We start from the raw sequence: 21995 nt of genomic DNA, 5'->3' as shown, positions 1-21995 counted from the left end.
TCTGAGCTCCACCTTCTTCACTTTTATCAGTTTCTTCCTGTGTTGTAATTACATTGGCTTTTCTGTTTCAGAGTTCATGGGATTTGTAGTCAGTTCAGGCTCCCTCTGCCAACAGGGACATTGTGACATCTCTCTCTGCTGATGCTGACACTCCGCTTCCCTGCCTGGGTTTGACAAACATCTTCATCACTCACCCCCAAGGGCTGAGGAGTTCATCCCATTTGTTTGATTATGTTGAATTTTGACAGCATGTTAAGTGGGTTTTCGATCTGCAGTCCTTGGATATCATCTGGACTTATCAGTCTCAATCTACTTTATTTTCCCTCTGATTTCTTTTGTCATTTTCCAACTTTCTTTTTTTAACCCAGAGTCGAAACAACACTCTTTTCCTGTAAGTTGTTTGCTTAGGTATTTTGTAACAGTGGTGAAGTCTGACCAGTGACTAAGGTACTGGGTAATGGATCAGATTTTTGCTCTGACCCTTTACATTTTATAGACAAGATGCCATGGCCTGAGGATGGTTGTCACTGGTGATGAGGCAGGGACAGGAATACAGAAAATCTGTCTTGACTCCTGTATGGGCTCTTTTTATGCCTGTGGCAGTGACACAAAATCACCTTACGTGCCCCCTCTCTAGGGTGCTATCTCCAGGTGGTCCAGAAGCATCTGTAAAGATCACACTGCAAAGCTCACAGCCTAGCACTGTCGCACACTTACATGCACTGATGCCTGCAAACATTTCAGCAAAACGAGGGTCTCTCTCTTGGGAGAACATTGCATCTGCCTTTTCCACAGACTTCCCTGCCTCATGAACACCGGTGGGTAGGTTGGGTACCGGGACCTGTTGGCACATAAAACACAGTAGCATTCCACAAATAAGGCACATAGGGTACTTTCTAAGAGTTACCTGCTGCCCCTCCACATAGTCCTTCTAGATGGAAGGGCTGGCATTTTATTTGCCTCAGAGGGACAGAGGGCAAATTTGTTTGTTTGTTTGTTTGTTTGTTTTGAGACAGGGTTTCTCTGTGTAGCCCTGGCTGTCCTGGAACTCACTCTGTAGACCAGGCTGGCCTCAAACTCAGAAATAAGCCTGCCTCTGCATCCCAAGTGCTGGGATTAAAGGTGTGTGCCACCACTGCCTGGCAGGGTTGGCATTTTAAAGCTTGACTATTCTTGCAAGGTTGGGAGTTTATCCAGGAAGATCAAAGGCACCTGTGTTAGGGGGTGTGAACTAAGTATTACAGGAATATCGCCAAAGTTTCGGTGACTACTTTCTTGTGGATAAATTAAAAAGAACCAACCTAGTGTAAACATCAGGAAGAGAACCTAAAGGTTAGTTTGGGGAGAAGGCCAGATGCCCATGTCAATTGAGCCATATTGTGTCATAATTTGATGGTCAGCTGTCAGAAGCATGAAGAGAGGAGAGAAGAGGGACGGGAAGAGATGAGAGAAGGAAAGGACACAGTGTGACAGAAAGACACGTTAAAGCAGAAACGGCATGGGGCAAAGATGAGAGAGACAGCTAGGAGCCAGAGAACCCACACCCAGAGCCTGCTTTTGCTGGCTTCTGTGTCTGTGAGACTGGACCACATTGGAACTTCCCTCTGTCCCCGAGAGATGCTCACTGTGGCTGACCATGGCTCACACCTGCTCACTACCTGTGCTCTGCCCCTTGTGTCTCCCTTCAGAAAGGAGGACCCACAGCAGGGATGCAGGGGTTGAGCACCATTAGCACCCCAGAGGGTAGATGGGGCTGGGTGGATGGAGCTGAGTGCATGTACAGAGGGCACCAAGTTCCGGGGTGAGTTTAGTTCTCAATCCTCAGAGTGTCAGTCAGAAAAGAGTTTCCCAGAAATTCACCTGAGATAAGTCGTATGACGACAGCCCATCGCGCTGGTGAACCTCCAGTTCTGCCTGCTGTTGTTGAAGTTGCCTGTGAAACAAGAAGTCAACACAGGGGTAAGGAACAGAAATGTGAGAGGCAATGGGGCTGAGGCAGGAGATAGATTCCCACTCCTCAGAGTCAAGTAGCCCATTTTCTTCAGATTGCTAAAAGGCTTCCCACTTTTACTCCAACGTCTGTATTTCAGGTTTTGAATTCTTCACAAACCGTTGAAAAGGTAAGGAAAAGTAAGTGTGTGTTCTGGTGTAGTGCATGTAGGCACCGGAGGTTAGCATCAGGAGTTTTCCTCTTTTGTCTTACATCGTATTCTCTGAGCTCACCGATTGGCTAGACTGGCTGGCCAATGAGCTCGAGGCATCCAGCTGTCTCTACCCCAGAAGCTCCAGCGTTATGCCTCGCTGCTCACACGGATGCTAAGGACCCCAAATCAGGATCTCATGCTTGCTCTGTGCTTTATCCACGGAGCCATAGTCTCAGCCTTCAAATTTTATTTCTGAGACAGGGTCTTGCTATGCACCTGGACAGGCCTGCAACTCTTGATCCTCCTGCCTCAGCTCTCCAGTTCTAGGATAGACAGGCACCACCATGCCTGGATCAAACAGGGAGCTTCAGCAAATGGCTTTGTTTTGTGCAGGGGAAAAATACAGCACTAAAATTCTTTTATAAGCAAAATTCAGGAACGCAGTCTGTTCAGCACCGAGCAATGCTGCAGGTTGTAGATGCACACCTGCTGCTGGGGTGCACATCTTCCTATTCATGCCGCACATGCACACCTGCAGCCGGGGTGCACATCTTCTTATTCATGCCACAGACCACATGCTAATATCAAGAAGCTGGAGCTCAAAGCTAGGGTTAGGTCAGAGATGTTCTGCTACATCAGAGCAGGATCTCACTTCAGGGTTGAGTCTAAGATGCTTGGCTCCTCCTACTCTTCCAGGCCTCTCCTATGCTGCCAGGATGTTCTGCTAGGGGTGGGGCATGTATGGAGAAACAAAAGGTTGAGAGAGAAAACTGGTGCTTCAAGTTTTAAAGTAGGGAGACTGGATTGTTTTCAGGGAAGCCTGTAACTCACGCTACAAAGAAGGTGGAGTGTAAGGTCCTCAGTTCTAGATTCCCAGTGAATAGACTCTGTAGGAGGACCTGCTGGGCAGCTGCTCTGGAATCAAACCCAGAAGTCTATTCAGTGATCTATGTGGAGGCAAAGAAAACAGCCATGCCCAAGTCTTGTTCTGATGACTCAGAAGCCCTGGATTCCTGTTCTGATGGAGCTGGGACTCCAGGGAAGGACAGATGAGAAGGCTGAGGTTCCCAGGAGCAAAGGCCCTGACCCTTTACTGTGGTGCAAGAGTGAAGGAACGAAGGCAAGGATGGAATCAGAAGCATGTGCTGTCCCACCAGGCGGTGTCAGCCTCTGCCTCTCATATCAGCAAAGTGGAGCGTCAATAATAGTAATAGTAATAGTAATAGTAATAGTAATAGTAATAGTAATAATAATAGAATTCAAACAATTTAAAAAGAGGGCTAGGATATAGCAGAGTCAGGAGAGTGCATGCATAAAACTATGGGCCTCACATATAAGCAGCCATGGTGGCCCAGGCCTATAAGCCCAGCACTAGAGTTATGGAGGCAAAAGATTCAGTAGTTCAAGGTTGTATTCAAGGCAAGCTTGGGCAACATGAGACCCTCTCTTATTTTTTTTTTAAAGAATCAATATAATCCTTACTGTCAAAGAAGAACCGCTGTCGTTCCTTGTTTGTACATTATCTGCTGTTTCCTGTTCCCTGCATCTTGGGAAGCAGGATGGCTCAATGGAAGACTGAGCACAAGCACTTGGCCAGCATTTTACATCCTCACAACATATGGCTCTCAATTATCAGATAAAGGAGATGAGGCCCAGCAAGTGTAAGTGGTGTCCCAGCTCGAACGCGGCACAGAATGGATTCAAACATAATTCTGCAGGGCTCTTTTCTCTGCCCAGAGTAAACACCCTCCATGTCCCAGGGCTCCTGGGAGACTCTGGACACATGGCATTGACTTGATCATGTTCAGAGAAATCTCCTTGGCCTTGTGGGTTAACTCAATAGTAGTCTGATGAAGGTGACCATCCCCTGAGAGGTCACCAAAATGTTGGGGGTTGTTCTGGTGCTGCTATGCATTCAAAGGCTAAATTCTGTACCCCAGTAAATTGTTGCCCCAAGATGAATGAATTTTTATGTATATCAGCTTTTATTGTGCAAGTCTTGCGCACAAATTATCCCTAATTAGTAGAAGTTGCTGACAGCCTATAGCTGGGCAGAAGAGAGGTAGGCATGACAAAGGGTTCTGGGTTTGGGGTCTCAGGTAGGGACTAGAGTGAGGAGAGGAGGAAGATGAAAGTCTCCACGGGGCAATATGGACCATGGGCATGTGGCTCTGAGGGCTGGCCTGATGAAGCAAGAGTGTGCAAATGAAACATGTGGCAAGTAGTATATTGGGGTTCAAGGCGCGAAAGCAGACAAAATCACTTAGAGGGCTGATATCTGCCCAGCTCTGGTGCTTTAAAGCTTATTATAATTCTAAAGGTCTCTGTGTCCTTTACTTGGGTAAGAGCTGATTAAAAAGTAACTGTTGCCGTATTAATTTCAAGCAGTTATTAACTGCAGAATGTTTAAGTCACACTACACCAAGACCTCCACTGGGGCAGGGGGAATCGTGCCAAGGTTCTGGGCAGCACCGTCAGTTCTGGGTCTCTGACGGGGCGGGAGAAGAAGGGACCAAGATGCTCCTTGGGTTTGGAGCCCATGACTGGAAGGGTCTCAGTCCCACCTTGGCTGGAAGTTGCTGCTTGGCTCGCAGGACAGAAGAAGATGGTGTCTTTGTGTCCAGCCCTCCCTGAAGGCTCCTGCCTCCCGGGTGCACAGCCTTCTGCCTCTGTTTGTATCCATCACTCTTCACTTTCCGCCTACTATCAAGTATTACTGAATATATGTGATCATTCACCAGCTGGACTTTGGGCATGGTGGGGCTTTAAGAATCCACCTTTGTACTCACACATATGTGTATGCATGTATGCGCACATACATGCGTGCACACATACACTTCCCCTCACATAGACACAAGCATCTTCACCCCTTCATGCACTTACACATGATTGCACACATGTAGATATGGCTGTTTGCACACATCAGGAACTTGTCATGAGAACCGGAATCAAACTCAGACTAGTGCTATTATAATAGCAGAGGCTTGGCCTAAGGATAATTGCATGTCAATTCCTCGCAGAGAGATGGGAAGTGAATGTCCAGAGCTAGGATGCGCGAATATGGAAAGACGGACATGACTAGTCTCTCAAACTATCAAATCCCAAACCAAGACCTGACCCAGCTCGGCGATGTGCACCCTGTGTGTTGCATCAGTCTGTTTTTCTGGGCTTCCATCTGTGTGGAAGGAACAGGAAGAAGTCAGAGGTGACAAAGAGCCTTTTCAGCAGCTTAGCACAAATGCTAAACACCCAATGCTTGCTTAACTCCTTCAGGAAGTTGCTTTTGGATGCACTTAGCTGAAGGCTACTGAGCAAGCAACTCCTGGCTCCTCCCCCAGCACAGGGCATGGGAGGATCTTCCCTAACTGGCTGGCCTACTGCTGGTAAAGCCCACAGAACTCAAGAAAGGCCTTGTCCGCTCCCACGCGTGGTCAGCACCGCCCTCTACCGTCCACAGCAAGCTTTTCAGCCTTGCTACTGAACACCTGGTTTAGAACACTGACATGTGTTGCTACTGCAGCTGCTGCAGGTGTCCCAGGGGCTTTCTGATCCACACGACTTCCAGGAGATCCTGCAATGACTGACCTGAGACAGCAGAATAGCCCACCCCAGAACGAAATGCTTTCTGTCTCTTCAACACTGTCTGGCTTTCAGAAAAGAAAGCCAACCCAGTCAGCTGGGCGGGCTTGCAGAGGAGAGTGACATTGCTTCTATTCCCACCCCCCTTGTCAAGGCTACCTCTTGGGGGTGTTTCCCAGGCTCTGGGGGTCTGGCTTGTCCCTTTCTTCCTCTGTATCTGTCCACTGTCTCCTGCCTACCTTTACCCATGCTTTCATGGTTTTGAAGCTCAAGCCTTAGGCTCTAGGATTGGGTCCCTCCTTAAAGGAAGAATGGTAATGTAAGCATCTTGCCTGGCCTAGGCCATGCCCGGTCATGGTGGTCAGGGGGTATTAACTTCACTAGCTGTGATCAGACATGTGACTCTGATGGCAGAAGGTAAACAAAGACTAGAAAAGAACAATGATGAAAGACTTGAAAGTCCCCAACCACCCCCAACAACAAGGTTCCTCAGTCAGCTCTGCCCATCCAAATCTAGAGAGCTACTGGGTGCTCATGCAGGGGACTGTTACAGTAGATAGGGTGGCTCTGACGTGCTATATAAGTAGTTCAACAGTAGGGAGGACTTAGAGTGACAGGGAGATTTAGGAAGGTTGACAGTGAGGCATAGGTGACAACCTTAAGAACAGCCTCACTCACAGGAATCCAGCAGCCTCAGAGCCCTTGCTGAGCACAGGCCTGTGTACACAACCACATACTGAGAAGGAAAAAGGAGGGGTGAGGGGCAGAGAAGGAGGCAGAACCCAGAGAGGACGCGGCTTTCCCTAAGATCCAAAGGGGGAAGATTCTAGAATGGTGTCCAGGACTCTGAGTAGTTGGCTTGTTTGTCTATTTCCATGGCTTCTCGGCTAGGCAGCCTGAATTGGCAGGTGCGAGGCCATATTGGGAGAGATAAGCACAGGTGCTAAGCAGGTTAGGGCTAGCATTGTCCTTCTTCTGCCAAGGACCTGGCACCTGAGAAGCCTGCTCATACGCCTCTACACCTTGAAAACAGCAGCAGCCAGGTCCTCCCTAGTCCCGTGCATCTGGCTGTACTCCCATTTCCCAATCTTCCTTATTTTCATCAGACCTAGGAGAAGATATGGGTGTGGCACTCATGGGCATGTCTCTGGTCCCTGGGTAAAGAGCACCCCTCTTCCACACTGTGGGATTGATGGGGAAAACTGGAATACCCTCAATTTGACTGAAACCTCAGGATGAGATAGGATCATCCTTTTGGCTATCTGGATCTATGGCTTCTCACATTCTGCTCCGTTTACAGTTTGACCAGCAGATGGGGTAGAAGATGAATCCAGTTGTACCAAGTACACAGGAGTGGAAGATGTCTAGGAAGAGAGCTGGTCCACGAGGCAGTTGACGGAGAAGTGTCAGGGAGCAAGAGTTTATGTGTCCCAGATGGTGTGCCCGAGGCTGTTGGACTAGTGTGAAGGCCAGGCTGCAGGGCCTGGGACAAGCGGAATGGCAGCAGTAGCTCAGCATGGCCAGGTCGGAAGGGATGCTCTAACAGAGGGACGTGGCAGGCTCTTAGAAGGATCCCTTGGTGTCAAGAGATGGGGGAAAGAAGGTCATGGCTTTTAGGACCAGCCCTGACTGAACCCAAGCACTGGAGATTGGGAGTTCCAGTGAACACGAGTGGCGGACACAAAGGCAGTCTTCAGTCTGCCTGTCTCATTCCACACCCTCTGTCGCCCCAGGCACAGCTTCCATAGGCTTTAACTCAGGGAGACACCTGTGTGCCCACATGCCAGCAGGTGTTGTTTTTTTGTTGGGTATGAGTATCCCTTCGCTCACACCAGAGTTACACCTGATACAGTACCATAAGTGTGTGGTACTGGACATCACAAAGGCACCACTGCCCAGTCCCTGGCATCAAGCTCAGCAACACAGAGTGATGGCTCTTTCCTTGCATGGCTGTATGGCTGAGTGGAGCTGCCCCTCTGCCACAGCTTAGCATCCCACAAGCTTGCTCTAGTATGATGCTAGCCCAGGGAAGGAGCAGATTCACGAATCAAAGTATGGTTCCCTTCAAATGTGCAACACTTTCACAGCACAGTAAAGTCAAATTACAGCAAACGGAGAAACAGGCAGACCTCCGTGATTTCCAGGCCAGCCTTGTCTACACACCGTAGATTCTAGGTTCTAGGTTAGCCAGGGCTACAGAGAGATCCTGTATTAAAAAAAGTCTCAAAATAGTGTAATGGAAGCATCTGAAATCACACGTCTGTATTCCCTCCATGTTTGATCTGAAAAGGCACGACCTGTTCAGAGCCATGATGGCGTGCACTACCTGCAGGCCTGCCCTACAGATCTCAGCTTAACTCCAGAAAGGAGGAGCCATAGGTAGGGCTGGCACAGCCATGAAGCACGACGAACTGTGCTTGATCCCTAGCATGCATGTAAATACTCTGGGCTCAGCAGTGCTTATGCCCTGGGAAAGCAGGAGTCAGAGTCAAGCCAGAGCCAAGCCAAACCCATGAGCTCCAAGTTCAGTAAAAGACTCAATCTCTAAAGTGAGGTGGAGCAACTGAGGAGGACTTCAGATGTCACCCTTTGGCTTCCACATACTTGCATATTCCTGTACACACACACACACACACACACACACACACAAAGAGGGACTATATCACAGAAAAGGAAATGAAGGGTAAGAGAGGAAGTGACTTACTTGAGATCACAAAACCAGAAGCTGGCCAAGAGGAGAACTCAGGTTTACCTGTCAGCTCCATGGATATGGAATGTGCACAAAAGGCAGGGGTCCCAGGCTGGGCGCAGGGGGTGCCTCCTGTAGCAGGTGCTGCTGCTACAACGGCTGCTGGACCTTGGCCTGAGCTTCAAGAAGCCCAGGCTACCTCTACCACTAGCTTCAGCAGGCCCAGGAGACCAGGCAGTGTTCACCACAACAGGATGTGGAAGCAGATACTTCTCTGCTTGACTAATGTCAAGAGGAAATGCATGAAATGGAGGCTTTGGTACCCTGACCTGAACATGGCAGGGATGTGCCCCATAGTAACAGAAACCCAAGGTCTCCCCTTTTCTTGCCCCTTCACCCAATAGAGGTTTGGGGTTGCAGCTAGATCCTATGGGGCGAAGGGAGCGTCAAGCACATCAGTTCACTCCTATGTGAATAATCAGCAGGGGAGAGGGCTGTGCACGTACTTGACATTGGTGTTGGTGCAGATGACGTACTCGATCTCATCGGAGTAGGGGTTCTGGAAGGTGAAGCTGCTGGTACGGATCAACAGCCACTCCCGGTTCTTGGTGCGGAACCGATACATGACCGACAGCACTTGGCCCTTCAGCTTAACCACCTGCGAAAACATTTGGACAAGGAAGTCAGCAGGAGGAGGAAGAGAGAACAGCAAGGCAGTGTGGCTGGCTGCTGAACAGGTCAGCAGGACCACAGAACGGGGTGCTGGCCAGCGGCAGTAAGGGGGGCTATGAGATTAAGAGTGCCAGTAGCAGCTAGGCTCATGCTTCTATCTGCTCCCGCTCTGGGGTCACTCTCTCATCCCACGTGAGACCAGTAAAGGTCAGTGTTTCCAATTTAGTGGCTACAGTTCAGATGGTGAGCATCCCATATGCAGACAGTGCTGGGCACAGGGCAGCACCAACAATATAAGAGTTGTCTTCCTTCCTTCCTTCCTTCCTCCCTTCCTTCCTTCCTTCCTTCCTTCCTTCCTTCCTTCCTTCCTTCCTTCCTTCCTTCCCTTTTTTTTTTTTTTTTTTTGTCGTAGAGCATTAAGGTGCTCTGGGACTGAGTGCTAGGTACACAGCTATAATGAATCATGGACTTATTTCTTAGATGGACTTAATTCACATAAAAATTTTAACCTCTGTTTGACATTGTAAAATGGATTCAATAAACTCTCAGGAAGGAGGTGAAATAAAATGGTAAATCTGTATGCATTATTTATTTGAATGTATTGATCTGCCACTACTTTCATGTTGCAGTATGGTTTCCAGTGCACTTTCATGGACACCTGGAAAGGTTGCTTCACTATTTACAGATGACATTACCAGGATGCAAAGATTAATTAAGTTCTCTAAGACCCGACAGCTCTAGTGGCAAAGAGGGACAAGAACTGTGATCTTATGACCAAGTTACAAGCTTATCTCTCTGGGAATAAGCTTGTTTTTTTTAGTTCTCTGTTCACTCACACAATACAAAAGTATGTAAAGACACCCACATTGGCAGCTGGAAGCATCCAGGTATTGGTCTTACCAAAGAGAAAGAAGTGGGAGATGGAGAAGCGATCAGAATGACTAACAGACCTTGCCTAGATGTGACTGTCCCCAAGAACAAGATAAGGGGAGGAGATGTCCTTCTTGTAGGCATGCAGGCTCAGATCCTGGGAGTGTAAGTCTTCAGTCTTTCTGGGTGTGGCTGCAGATGGATTGGTGATGATAAGAATAGGGCCTGATTCTTGCGCCAGGCAAGGTTGGACTCCTAACATCACTGTGTTTGCAGCCTGCTTCCCACCAGGAGTTTGCAGTCTCTAGCATACTGTACACAGCCTGGGGACATGGGGAGCTGGGCTTCACACAGTCCAGCCCAGTGTCTTTCACACAGTAACATTTAGAGCACATCTCATGAGCTAGCTATATAGCCCTGAATCAGCCAGGCAACTTCTCACACACTGGCTCTGGGGAAACCAGGCACAGACATGAGGCAGAGTATTAGACAAGACCCTCTTGGGAAATATACAAGAGAAAAATCAAACAAAGAAAAAAACCAAGAAAGCAGGAAGAGGGCAGAGGTCTTTGTTACCACCTAGAATGGCTGATGGGCTGAAGTGAAGCTGGCCTTCTTAGAGGATGTTGCCTCATAGGCTCCTGTCTTAGTCTCTGTTCTATTGCTGGGAACAGACACCAAAGGACGTGGCAAGGGACTTGCTTACGGCTTCAGAAGCTTAGTCCATTATTACCATGGCCTAGAGCATGGCAGCAGGCAGGCATGGCACTGGAGAAGGAGCTGAAAACCACATCTTGATCCACAGAGAGAGAGGTGGGGGGAGGAAGGGACAAAGAGGGGGAGTGGGAGAGAGTGAAAGGAGGAAAGAGGAAGACAGGGAAAGAGACTATGCCTGGCTTGGGTGCTTGAAACCTTAAAGTCCACTCCCAATGACATACTCTCCAACAAGGCCACATCTATTCCAAGAAGGCCATTATTTCCTAATCCCTCTCAAATACTACCACATCCTATGTGAGCCTATGGGGGACCTTCCTTCCTTCCTTCCTTCCTTCCTTCCTTCCTTCCTTCTTTCCTCCCTCCCTCCCTTTCTCTCTCCCTCCCTTTCTCTCTCCCTCCCTTTCTCCCTTTCTCCCTTTCTCTCTTTCTCTCTTTCTCTCCTTCTCTCCTCTCTCTCTTTCTTTCTCTCTTTCTCTTCTCTCTCTTCTCTCCTCTCTCTCTTTCTCTCTTTCTTTCTCTCTCTCTCTCTCTCTCTCTCTCTCTTTCTCTCTTTCTCTCTTTCTCTCTCTCTCTCTCTCTCTCTCTCTCTTTCTCTCTTTCTCTCTTTCTCTCTTTCTCTCTTTCTCTCTTTCTTTCTTTCTTTCTTTCCGAGACAGGGTTTCTCTGTGCAGCCCTGACTGGCCTCAAACTCAGAAATCTGCCTGCCTCTGCCTCCCAAGTGCTGGGATTAAAAGCATGCACCAACCACTGCCCAACTATGGAGGCCATTCTTATTCAAACTATCATAGTCTCCGGACTGGGACCTGCCTCTTTCCTCACAGGGCCAGAAGTCAAAGTCACATGCTCTCAGGTCAGTAGCCTGAAGTGCTTCCTTGGTGCACAGCACAAACAGACCCATGTGCTCTGTCCTGAGTGTGTACACCTTCTGTTTCTTGTTTCTTCCAAACAGAAAGAACTAAGGGGGTGTGAGAGCTTTTAACTGTATTTCACAGACTGGTAGTAGAGCTTACCTGTGTACAAAGCTGGGGTATGGTGCTGAGGGTAGAGAACAAGGGGTGCCAGCCCTGCCTCTTCAGCCATGAATCAGCTCAGCAGAATAATGTGTATTAGGAACAGGAGCTTCGGAGCTGAAAGATACCCTTCAAGACTTTGCAATCGTAGGAAGGGATATGCATGGTCTGAATCCTTGATTTCCCAATCTTAACTCCCTGTCCCCATTGCCAAAGTGAATGTTCTGGTCCAAAGTACAGTTCACCTTGCAGGGGCTAGAGAGATGTGGAGATAACTACAACCCACAGAGTCTGCTACAAGCTCACAATCAAATGTCAGGAGCCAGCAGAAGAGCTAGCTGCTGGGACCTATTGTTGAGGTCCTGACATAAATGAAGGATTCCAGAAGGGGAATGAAGTTTGGGAAAGCATGGCAGCGTAGGCATGATGCTGGCAAATGAGATTCTCCGCTCTCCTTGTAGAAAGCACAGCACGACAACTGTGTATAGGCAAGCAAGCCAAGGAGTGACGGGGGATTGAACTGTGCATGTAAGCAGGGCTGGTAGAATACAACCCAGGTCTGCCTAAGCTCAGAGTGATGCATCCTACTGTGCTTCACTTAAGTGTGAGGCTAGTAATACGGGAGACGGCAACGATCCTAGGACCTAGCTTAGCTTGGCTCTTTGTGAAGATAGCTGTCATGGCGATCACCATTACAGTTACCATCATCACTGTCGTCACCATCCTTAGTGTCTTAGCCAATGCTCTGTTGCTGTGAAGAGACACCTGACCACAAACTCTTATAAAGGAAAGCATTTAATTGGCTTACAGTCCTGCGGTTTAGTCCATTATCATGACGGCTTGCAGCACGGTGCCACAGAGGCAGACATTGGACAGGAGAGTAGCTGAGAGTTCTACCTTTGGATCCACAGGCAGCAGGCATAGAGAGAGACCCTGGCCTGACTCGAGCGTTTGAAACTTCAAAGCTCACCCTGCTTGACATACTTCCTTTAACAGGCTACACCTACTCCAATAAAGCCACACCTCCTAATTCCTGTCAAATAGTGCCATTCTCTGAGGACCAATACTTCAAATATATGAACCTATGGAAGCCATTCTTATTCAAAACACCACAACTGCTATCACCCTCATCACTACTATAACCACCACATCACAACTGAGGTCATCCTCACACTAATTATCACTATCATGATAACATCACACTCACCATCACAATCACTACCATCACTGTCATCATTAGCATCATAATCACTACTATCACTATCACTGGCATTATTATCACTATCATCATCACCTCCACAATCACAATCACTATCACCAGTATCACCACCACAATTATTACCACCACCATGATCATTTTCATGTGATCACGTTCACAATCATTAGTAACTATCACAGTCAAAGCCATTACTACCATGACCATCAATATCATCATAGTCATTATTATCATTATTACCAACACTACCATTACCATCAATATTATTCATAATTGCCAACCATCATCATTATTACCAACATCTGCCACCCATCCTGCCTTTGGTCATAACAGCAAGACTAAGGCCTTCAGAGCATACACCCACATCTCATCTTGGCTTCCCTCTATTCGGTGTCACATCTGACTATGCAAACTACATATGCCACAAGAACCTGGCAGGTTTGAAAAGAAGAAGGAATTGAACATCTCATTTTACCCTAGTAGCCAGCTTCAGTGACTTGTACCAGCTCCCTCATCCCTTAGTGAAAGGGAAACCAGGGCTGTGGCATCAGAGGTGGAAGCCCTCCACAGGCCCAGGACACATGGACAGCAGCAACTGTAGAGCTACAAAGACATCCCAAGGCACACCCAGACTTGGCCTGAGTTTGTGTTTTTTGGGCACTGGCCACCATCAATGAAGGGGGACCATTGTTGATAAAGGGAAGTGGTTTGTTCTTGAGAAAGCTGAGTCAGCCCTAGAGCTCTTGTTTTAAACAAAAGCACTGAACTGCCCAGACAGGAAGCCCATAGAATGCACACAAGTTCTGAGTTTAGTGCGGTGTCGGTGTACCTTCCCAGGGGCCAGGAAAGTATCCGCTCCCAGAATCCCTTTCTCAGTCAACTTGTCAAGAAGTCAAAATGGAAGAGAGAAATTTGGGCAGGCTCCTACTTCACACTCATTCTTTCTGTTTAGACATGCTCAATCATGATGGCAGTGGTGGTGGTTCACAATCAAAACTTTTAGTCCCATTGTCACTAGGAAAAACATGGTGACAGTATTCATGAGGTAGGGTTGGAAATTCTGTGGGGGAAATACATGAAAAAGGATCTGGGATAGATTTGTATCTTTACACTCAGCAGATGTGGCACAAAGCATCCTGGTAAAGTCTTCTGATTTCACATTTCCCCCAAATGGGAGCCACATACTGTTAAGTTCTGATCTCCTTAGGCAGCTTGGTTAGAATCTACCCTCATGAAAATGATGTGCACAAGTACAGGCCTAGGGTATGCCAACAGTAAAGTCATGTTTAAATAAAGGAGGTGTAAAAAAAAGAAGTGAACAAAGGAAAAGACTTATGGTAAAGGAGAAACAAGGGGAGGAGGAAGAAGGGACCTCTTAGTCACTGGTAAGATCTCATGGATGACATGGTTTGAAAGATATCAGTTATGTGAAGAGTAGAGGACAGTATTCCAGCCAGGGAATGGCTCAGTCATGGTCAAAAGATGGGAAAGAGAATGTTCAAGAGACAGAGAAGTCCAATGGGACTGAAGAATAATGTCCGAAGAAGGATGGAAAGGGACCAGACTTATGTGAAGCCTGAAGTTATGGGAAGAAATTTGTACTTAACTCTAAGTATATGGACCATTGTTGGCAATTTTTAATGAAAACTGTGACCAAACCTAGTATTTATTTTTACAAAGACTTGGAGTGAAATGATAACAGAGGCACAGCAGGGGGTCACCTGCAAAAGTCAGATGGGGGCAGGGATGACAGGAAGGGCAGGGAGACATCACTTTTGTGACGGTGTACCAGGAGGGCCTGTGGTGGGCTCTGTGCCCAAGAGATGCTGAACTTTGTTCTGAGCAACTGGCTGGGAGTAGTGTGAGGGAGGGTCACTGAGAGAAGAGGCAGTGTGCTGGCTTGGGAGGTTCCTGCGCCCTCAGATGGAGAGGGAAGAGCTGCCTGGAGGACGGTGGGCAGGAAGCTAGAAGACAAGTGAGCTGGAGGGATCCAGTGCTTGAGATTATGAAGAAGTTATGTGGTTGATGCCAGGCCCTCTCGTCACTACTGCAGAAGAATGCGAAGAAGCCAACCAAACAGGGGCCAGGAAGTGGAAGGGCAGCCAGAAGTGTGGGGAGCAGGAAGGAGTGACATCGGAAGAGCAGAACTGAATCAAGTAGGGAGGTCCACAGAGCTGCATGGGTAGGTTTGAAGCTAGAGGGTCAGTCTCTGCAGACAGGGAGGCCTTCCACTGGCTGGGCCTGAGATACTTTCAAAACAAATGCTAAATGAAGCCTAAACTCCAATGGATGGCAGCAGATTCCTCTCTTGGAAAGTGACCCACAGGTCTCTTTTCTTAAGTCCATTTCCTCCTTTTCTGGAAGTATGACAGTCTGGTGGGAAGAATTCTCCCCCCCTCCCAGGCCAGGTGAGGAGTTGACAGGCCTCATTCTTTTTTTTTTTTTTTTTTTTTTTTTTTTTTGAGACAGGGTTTCTCTGTGTAGCTCTGGCTGCCCTGGAACTCACTCTGTAGACCAGGCTGGCCTCGAACTCAGAAATCTGCCTGCCTCTGACTCCCAAGCGCTGGGATTACAGGTGTGCGCCACCACCGCCTGGCAACAGGCCTCATTCTTAATTAGCTCTAACTCACCAGTGTGACATTTTGGCCTTTGCTTCAGTGAGTCTCTCCTGCCCCCTGCCCCCTGCCTCACCATAGGAGCCAACAGTCTTTGTCCTGTGACCTGTGCTGTGGGTGCCTGTCTGAGAGCATGTGGCCACTCTGCCAGGCTGCCTCTCCCTCACTATCCCTGTCTGAATAATTATCTCCTTAAGTTTCCTCCCATGTCTACTTCCCAGAGGTCCCGCACAGCTCTGGAGCCCTTCGCTCATTTTCAAGGCCTTCTGACTTAACCTTGTTTTCATTTATTTGTGTACCTGGGCTTCCCGAGTGGCTCTTCAAAGCATTGTTCTGCTTATGAACTCAAAGGAATTGCTACTTACCTTCATGGATCCTGGGGGAGAACTCAGGCCCTATAGCATGACCCAGGATGCCTCAGGCCTGGCCTGGCTGGTCTCACTGCCTGCCAGTCCCTCCTTGTCAGCCCTCGGAGCTGCCTGCCGAGGATCCTTCCGGCAGGCCCCTCCCTCTGGCATGTTCTCTCACTTCTTTTGTATTTTCCCCTAACAGCTCACAGCACCCAGCTGATCTCTCCTCTGGGAGATGCCTTTTCTTCCAAAAGTCACCCTCTCTAGCCTTGGTGCTCAGGGAGACTCCTCAGAGCCTGCCCTCTACTCCTGCCACATAACAATGAATTAATTCCTCATGTGTCTTACCCTCATGCTTGAGATCTTGCCCAGAATAGCTGGCTGACTGTAGAAGAGCTTGGTGGCTCACAGTAGGCCTTCATCCCTCTAGCCCTCCCGCCCCCTCCCCCAGGCACCTCACTAGGCAGCAGCAACAGCCATGAACAATACCTGCTGGAAGCTCTCCCGTAGGTGGCTCTGATCCTCAGGGTGGCAGAATTCCAAAATATCCTTTCCCAGAAGGTCCTAAAGGGGACAAACAGCTTTAATAACCCCAAAGTCCACTCTCTGTCTCTTTCCCCTACCCTCGAGACAAAGATATTGTTTATACCCTCCCCTTGCCTGCCCATCAGAATCTGAAACATAAAATGGTCTTCCTCCTCCCGGCGGCTGCATCCCGGCTTCCTTGCATCCATTCTAAATTCCCCTGGCTCAGTCCTCACTTACTTCTAATTTTGCTTGGGCGCTAGATCAGCAGCTTTACAACACAACTTTATTTCTGTTTGCCTTGGAGAGGCAAACTGCAATCAACATATTTTTAAAAACATCCAAAGAAAGCTCAAGGACAGACATGCTGCCTACAAAAACTGCAACTGTTTAAGTATGGAAACCGGTGGCTGAATGAGGCTGTAATAACTGGGCTCGCCTCGAGTCTGTTCACTATTGACCTTCATGAGTCTGTGCCCTTTGAAAGATCCAGCCTTCATCTAAGACTTGTGTGTTTCACCTTGAATAGGAGCAGAATACAAAAAAACCATCAAAGAGCAACTTCGAGCGTGCTCCAGGGAAGCTTCTTAAACAGCAAAGGATGTAAGCTGTCTCAGTGATGAGAACCTGCATGAGCACCCGGTGCTTGGAGTGAGCCGACTCAGCAGCAAAGGGCGCTCGTATGCCTCAGGAGTGCCCAGAAACCCAGGGGAGTCGATGCAGGATGCATAGGCCTGTCCAGAAATGCACTGCTGTCAGGGGTCACTGCCTTTCACCTTATGCTATCCGAGGGGTCACAGTTTGCATGTAGTTTCAGAACTACAGAAAGGCTCTAATAGTTTTGTTTGAACTAGTTCTAAAATCTACACACAGGGCTGATTCCAGCACAGATAAAAGTTAAGTAAATAAAATAAAAATACACATGCAATTAAAATAAGTCATGTTAACATATCCCAAAGCTTCCCGAAGTCTTTTCCTTAGAACAAAGAGACATGTATTTCTTTCTTTTTAAATGACTTTTTATTTTAAGAAACCATAGAAAAGGTAAATGGATATACATAAAATAAACACCTGCATATCCACTGCACTGATTCAATTACTGTTGTTATTAATATTTTTTATTTTTTAAAAATATTTTCTTTATAGATGTTTGCAGACAAATGCAGATGGGAGATTCTTCCCCCACCCCCATCTCTCTCTCTCTCTCTCTGTGTTATCTCTTAACAGTAAGTTGTAGATCCCATAATACTTCTCCATGAAGCCTTTCAGCATTAATATAATAAATGTCTCATCATACTGCAAAGCCAAAACATGATCATTCCTAAGAAACCAATGCTCATCTGATGATAACATCTCCATATTCCTCACACTTGCCCCCTAGGCATTTTCCTTACATAGAGATCCTCAGGCTTGGGACATGGGTCATGCTTTTGTACTATATGTGGTTGTGGATCCTCGGCTTCACCTGGGTGGCTCATGCCTTTTTGTGTTTCTCACGCTTTTTCAGAAAGGATCCAGAGAAAAGACCTGAAAATATGCCGTAAGCAAAAAGATTTCCCCCAAAGGATTAGGCAAACACCCCTCAGGTATCTCGGCAGTTGTCAGACATACAGAAGCTTTGTAATTAAAATAAACTGATCTTAACTCCCATCCTTTGTGATAGTGGTATTGTCTTACAACAAACAGTGTGGCTTGTGAAGGGTCTCAGCCTGGCTAAACAGAGAATCTGGACTCCTATGTCATTCCTCTATGATGTCATTGTGCTGAACCTTTAACAAGTAAGATAAACACCTTTTGAGTGAAGTTAAATCTTTCACCAGTATCAGCTCAGGGCTAGCCACTGACCTGGGGCTGGTAGCCAATCACACTGATGCATCTTGGGTCCACAAATGTGATGATCCCATCAGAGTTGTGCCGTGACAGGAACTCTGTGGGCACTGACATGCCACTCATATCCATGCACACAGGAGAGCTGGTCACCTGGAACGGAGGGTTGATAAAGATGCAGATGAGGATATAGCAAGAATCTACACAGCTTCAACTTCACACCTCCTGCTGTGTCACTGGAAAGATGGTTGCCAGGATGAAATAAATGCTTGGCTGCTTTCTTTACATTTATTAGGCAGTGGGAATAATGAATATTTACAACAAGCCATAATGCCACAGGGAACTTGTGGTGACAAGAGATATTGCACACTATGCTGTCAAATGGCTGGGGCTCAGGAAACATTACCTTCTTCCTCTCTCATCTTCACCTCTGTAATTGGTGTAGAGACTCCAAAGTATGTATTTCTGGACTGAATTTACCCAGCTACTCTTATTTTACACACCAGAGAAGAGGATCTAGTGTTTGTTTATGTGAATGAAATCACTTATTTGTTTGTTTGGAAATGGTCAGACTTAGAAGATCAAGGATGTGAAACAGGAGCCTTCTGGACTATCAACTCTGCCTGCTTTCTTCAGTTTGGAAAACACCCTAAATGTCAAAGGATGAATGAATGAACGAAGTGACTGAGTGGCTACTGTGTACCAGATACAAAATAAGATAAAACATTTAAAGCTTTATTTACTTACTTAATGTGTACGGGTGTTTTGCTTGCATGTATGTCTGTACCACCTATGTGACTGGTGCCTGCAGACGCCAGAAGAAGGCATCAACCCCCCTGGGATTGGAGTTGCAGACAGTTGTGAGCTTTCATGTGGGTACTGGGAATTGAACCTGGGTCCTCTGGAATAGCAGTCAGTTTTAACACTGAGTTAACTCTCTGGCCTCAAGAAATTAAGTTTTAACAAGACAGGGTCCCTACTTCAGAGGGTATGCACAAGCACATCCTTAGCTAACCACAGCAAGCACTGTGAGGATGACGTTGACGTGAGAACTCTGTGTTATGAGAGAATACAGGGGAAGCAATGGTTAGTATTAACTGAGGGGATTGGCAGCCATTTAGTTAGGGATGAGAAGGTAGGAAGTTCACAGAAGGAATTCTGAAAGCAGAAGGGTAACTAAGAAACACAAGGTAGAAGAAACAGCTTGAAAATACCCTTGTATGTGTGTGTGTGTGTGTGTGTGTGTGTGTGCGCACATGCGCGGCGGGGAACCATGGGGTGGCTTCATGAAAACGGAAAGATGTGGTTTGGTAAAAAGGATGTGGGAAGATGGGGAGAAGGGAAGGAGAGGAGGATGGAATGATGAGCTTGGACTTTGTCCCACAAGGCCCTCGGGGGACTTTAGAGGTGGTTGGCAAGGATGTGAGTTCCCACCACAGTGACTGGTGTAGGTGGGAGAGAGGTCTGTGAACCCTCGGCGCAGGAAGGTCTCTGTAGTGTATCCCTTGTGCTACACATTTTTAAAATTCAGGTTTTGACCCAGAGTGAGACACATAACCCCACAAATATTGAGCACAAAGGAGTTCCAAACGAAGAGGCATCAAAACTCAGTCTCTTGTCCTGTGTAGCAAACAAGCCCTGAGTGAAGATGAAAAAGACAGGCTTCTTGAGTTTGCCTTTCATCCTAGCACTCTGGAGACAGAGCCTTGTGGATCTCTTGAGGTTGAGGCCAGCCTGCTCTACAGAGTGAGTCATAGGACAGCAAGGGCTACACAGGAAAAGCCCTGTCTGGAAAAAACAAAACAAACAAACAAAAAAGAGTTTTTGCTCACCTGGAGCCTCCCAATTGCCACAAGGCAATATTTACTGCCTTGTCCGACATCAGCGTCTTCTTCGGGTATGGTCATTCCTGAAATGAGACATGTAACATCATGAAGGTGCCCAACGTTACTGGCTAAGCGGGGAAAGCACCCACTATTTCATTCATGCAACTGAAAATGCAGATTCATTGCTGCCACTCAGAGCTGGGAAGCCAGCCAGTGGCTCTGCAGCCCCACACTGCCGCCTCTTCCTTTGTCTGACAGCGTCTGATGATTTCATGATACATCACCATCTGCATCTGTGGATGGATGACACAGAGGCAGTGAAGGGGGGTAAGATGAAAGTCATTCATCTCTATGTAGGCATGGCCTTAAATTTACACAGCTCTTTCTGTCCCTGCTTCCTAAGGGTTGAGATTAAAGTCATGCACCAGTGTCTATTGGTGCACACTTGTAATCCCATCACCGAAAAGGCAAAATGAGCAGATCCCCTGGTGATTGCTAACTAACTAGCCAGTTTAGATTACGTGCTGAGTTCTAAGCCACTGAGAGACCCTGTCACAAACACAGAGACAAGGTGAATGCCGACACCTGAGATGGCCCTTTGGCCTGCATATACATGTACTTACATACGTGCACACAAACCTGTACCTGTATGTACACAAACATACATTTGTACTTGGAAAACCACCAGATTTGTTCATGGAGCTAACTCTTCCCCAGTTTCTTTTCAGAACTGCATAGCACTCAGTGGTGCTGATACACCACGTATATCTGACCATCCCTGTGGTGTGAATGGTGAGGAGTTTTCCGTGCTGTGTGCAGTTAGAAGCAATGCACATCCTAGCATGTATATATTTTTTAAATCACTGGTATTGTACCTGTAGGATGGTAGTTCTCTAGAAGTGGGATTGCTGAGTCAAATATAAATATACTTCTGTTTTGTTAAATTCCCTCCAGAAGGGCTGTATCAGTTTGCATTCCAGCCACTGATGTCTGAAAGTCTGTTTCTCTATGTTCTTGACTAACAGAATGTGCTGTCAGTTTTTGTCAGTTTGACAGGTGAGAATCTATGTCTTAATTAGCATGTGAGTAATTATAGTTATGTTTGAGCACTGCTTTATGTTTAGAACTGATTTACATTTTGAGTTTTAATGAATTGTCCGTTCATGTTGTTCCCCATTGTTCTGTTGGGATTCTGGTTGCCTAATTCCCAATGCTGTTTTTGAGACAGGTTTACTATATCCAAAGATGGCCTCAAACTTGGTAAGTACCTGAGGAAGACTTTGAACTTCTTATCTGTCTCCACCTCCCAAGAGATAGGATTATAGCTGGGTACTATCATGCCAAGTCTCACTTTTAAAGCATTGTTTCTGCAGACGGAGCCTGTAAATATGTTCTTCCCCATGACCCTTTGTCTTCTAACTTGCTTACAAGGCTAAGTCTGAGCCACAGTTAGAAAGGCATTTCTGATGAAGAGACTAAAAAGACTCCTTGTTTGCCTCTAGCGCTTTCCTGGCCTCAACTTTTACATTTCGATGTCTCAGACACTCCATTACTCTTGTGTAGCTTATGAAATACATATTGATGTTTGTCTTCAAGTATGTGACTCTTCAGTTATCCGTCTGATATTTGTTTAAAGTACAGTGATTGAAGATACCATTTTAATCTTGCAATAAATCCCAATGCATACTTGGGTCTAATTATGAACTTCTCCTTCTATTCCACTACCTGAATCCCAGAGGCACTACTGTGTGTTCTCATGTTTGCTAAGGTTTCTCTGTAGCATTTTCTTGGCTACTCCTAAATGTGTTTACTACATGAAACTGAGAATCAACTTACTTAAGTTCATAAAATAGTTTGATGACACTATTAATTGGTTTGATTAACATAATTTGCCTTCAGGAGAACAATCTCTTCACAATGTTGACTCACCACCCCAAGCACAGAGAAACATTTTA

General features: G+C 46.9%; 1 protein-coding gene across 2 annotated transcripts in view; it reads right to left on the bottom strand.

The window, feature by feature from the left end:
• Window positions 1-21995, bottom strand: part of Arnt2 (aryl hydrocarbon receptor nuclear translocator 2) — a 162764-nt gene that overhangs the window by 20842 nt on the left and 119927 nt on the right. For both annotated transcript variants that reach the window (XM_052159345.1, XM_052159336.1), the window contains exons 9-14: window positions 20047-20123; window positions 18233-18367; window positions 16352-16426; window positions 8919-9070; window positions 1861-1933; window positions 718-841 (exon numbers count right to left, since the gene is read on the bottom strand). In XM_052159345.1, the coding sequence (XP_052015305.1) occupies window positions 718-841; window positions 1861-1933; window positions 8919-9070; window positions 16352-16426; window positions 18233-18367; window positions 20047-20123 (636 nt within the window). The remainder of the gene's footprint in view (window positions 1-717; window positions 842-1860; window positions 1934-8918; window positions 9071-16351; window positions 16427-18232; window positions 18368-20046; window positions 20124-21995) is intronic.

Source organism: Apodemus sylvaticus, chromosome 1, assembly GCF_947179515.1.
Source record: "Apodemus sylvaticus chromosome 1, mApoSyl1.1, whole genome shotgun sequence".
NCBI lineage: Eukaryota > Metazoa > Chordata > Mammalia > Rodentia > Muridae > Apodemus > Apodemus sylvaticus.
Note: the sequence above shows the minus strand (reverse complement) of the source record. Positions and strands in the feature narration are given on the sequence as shown.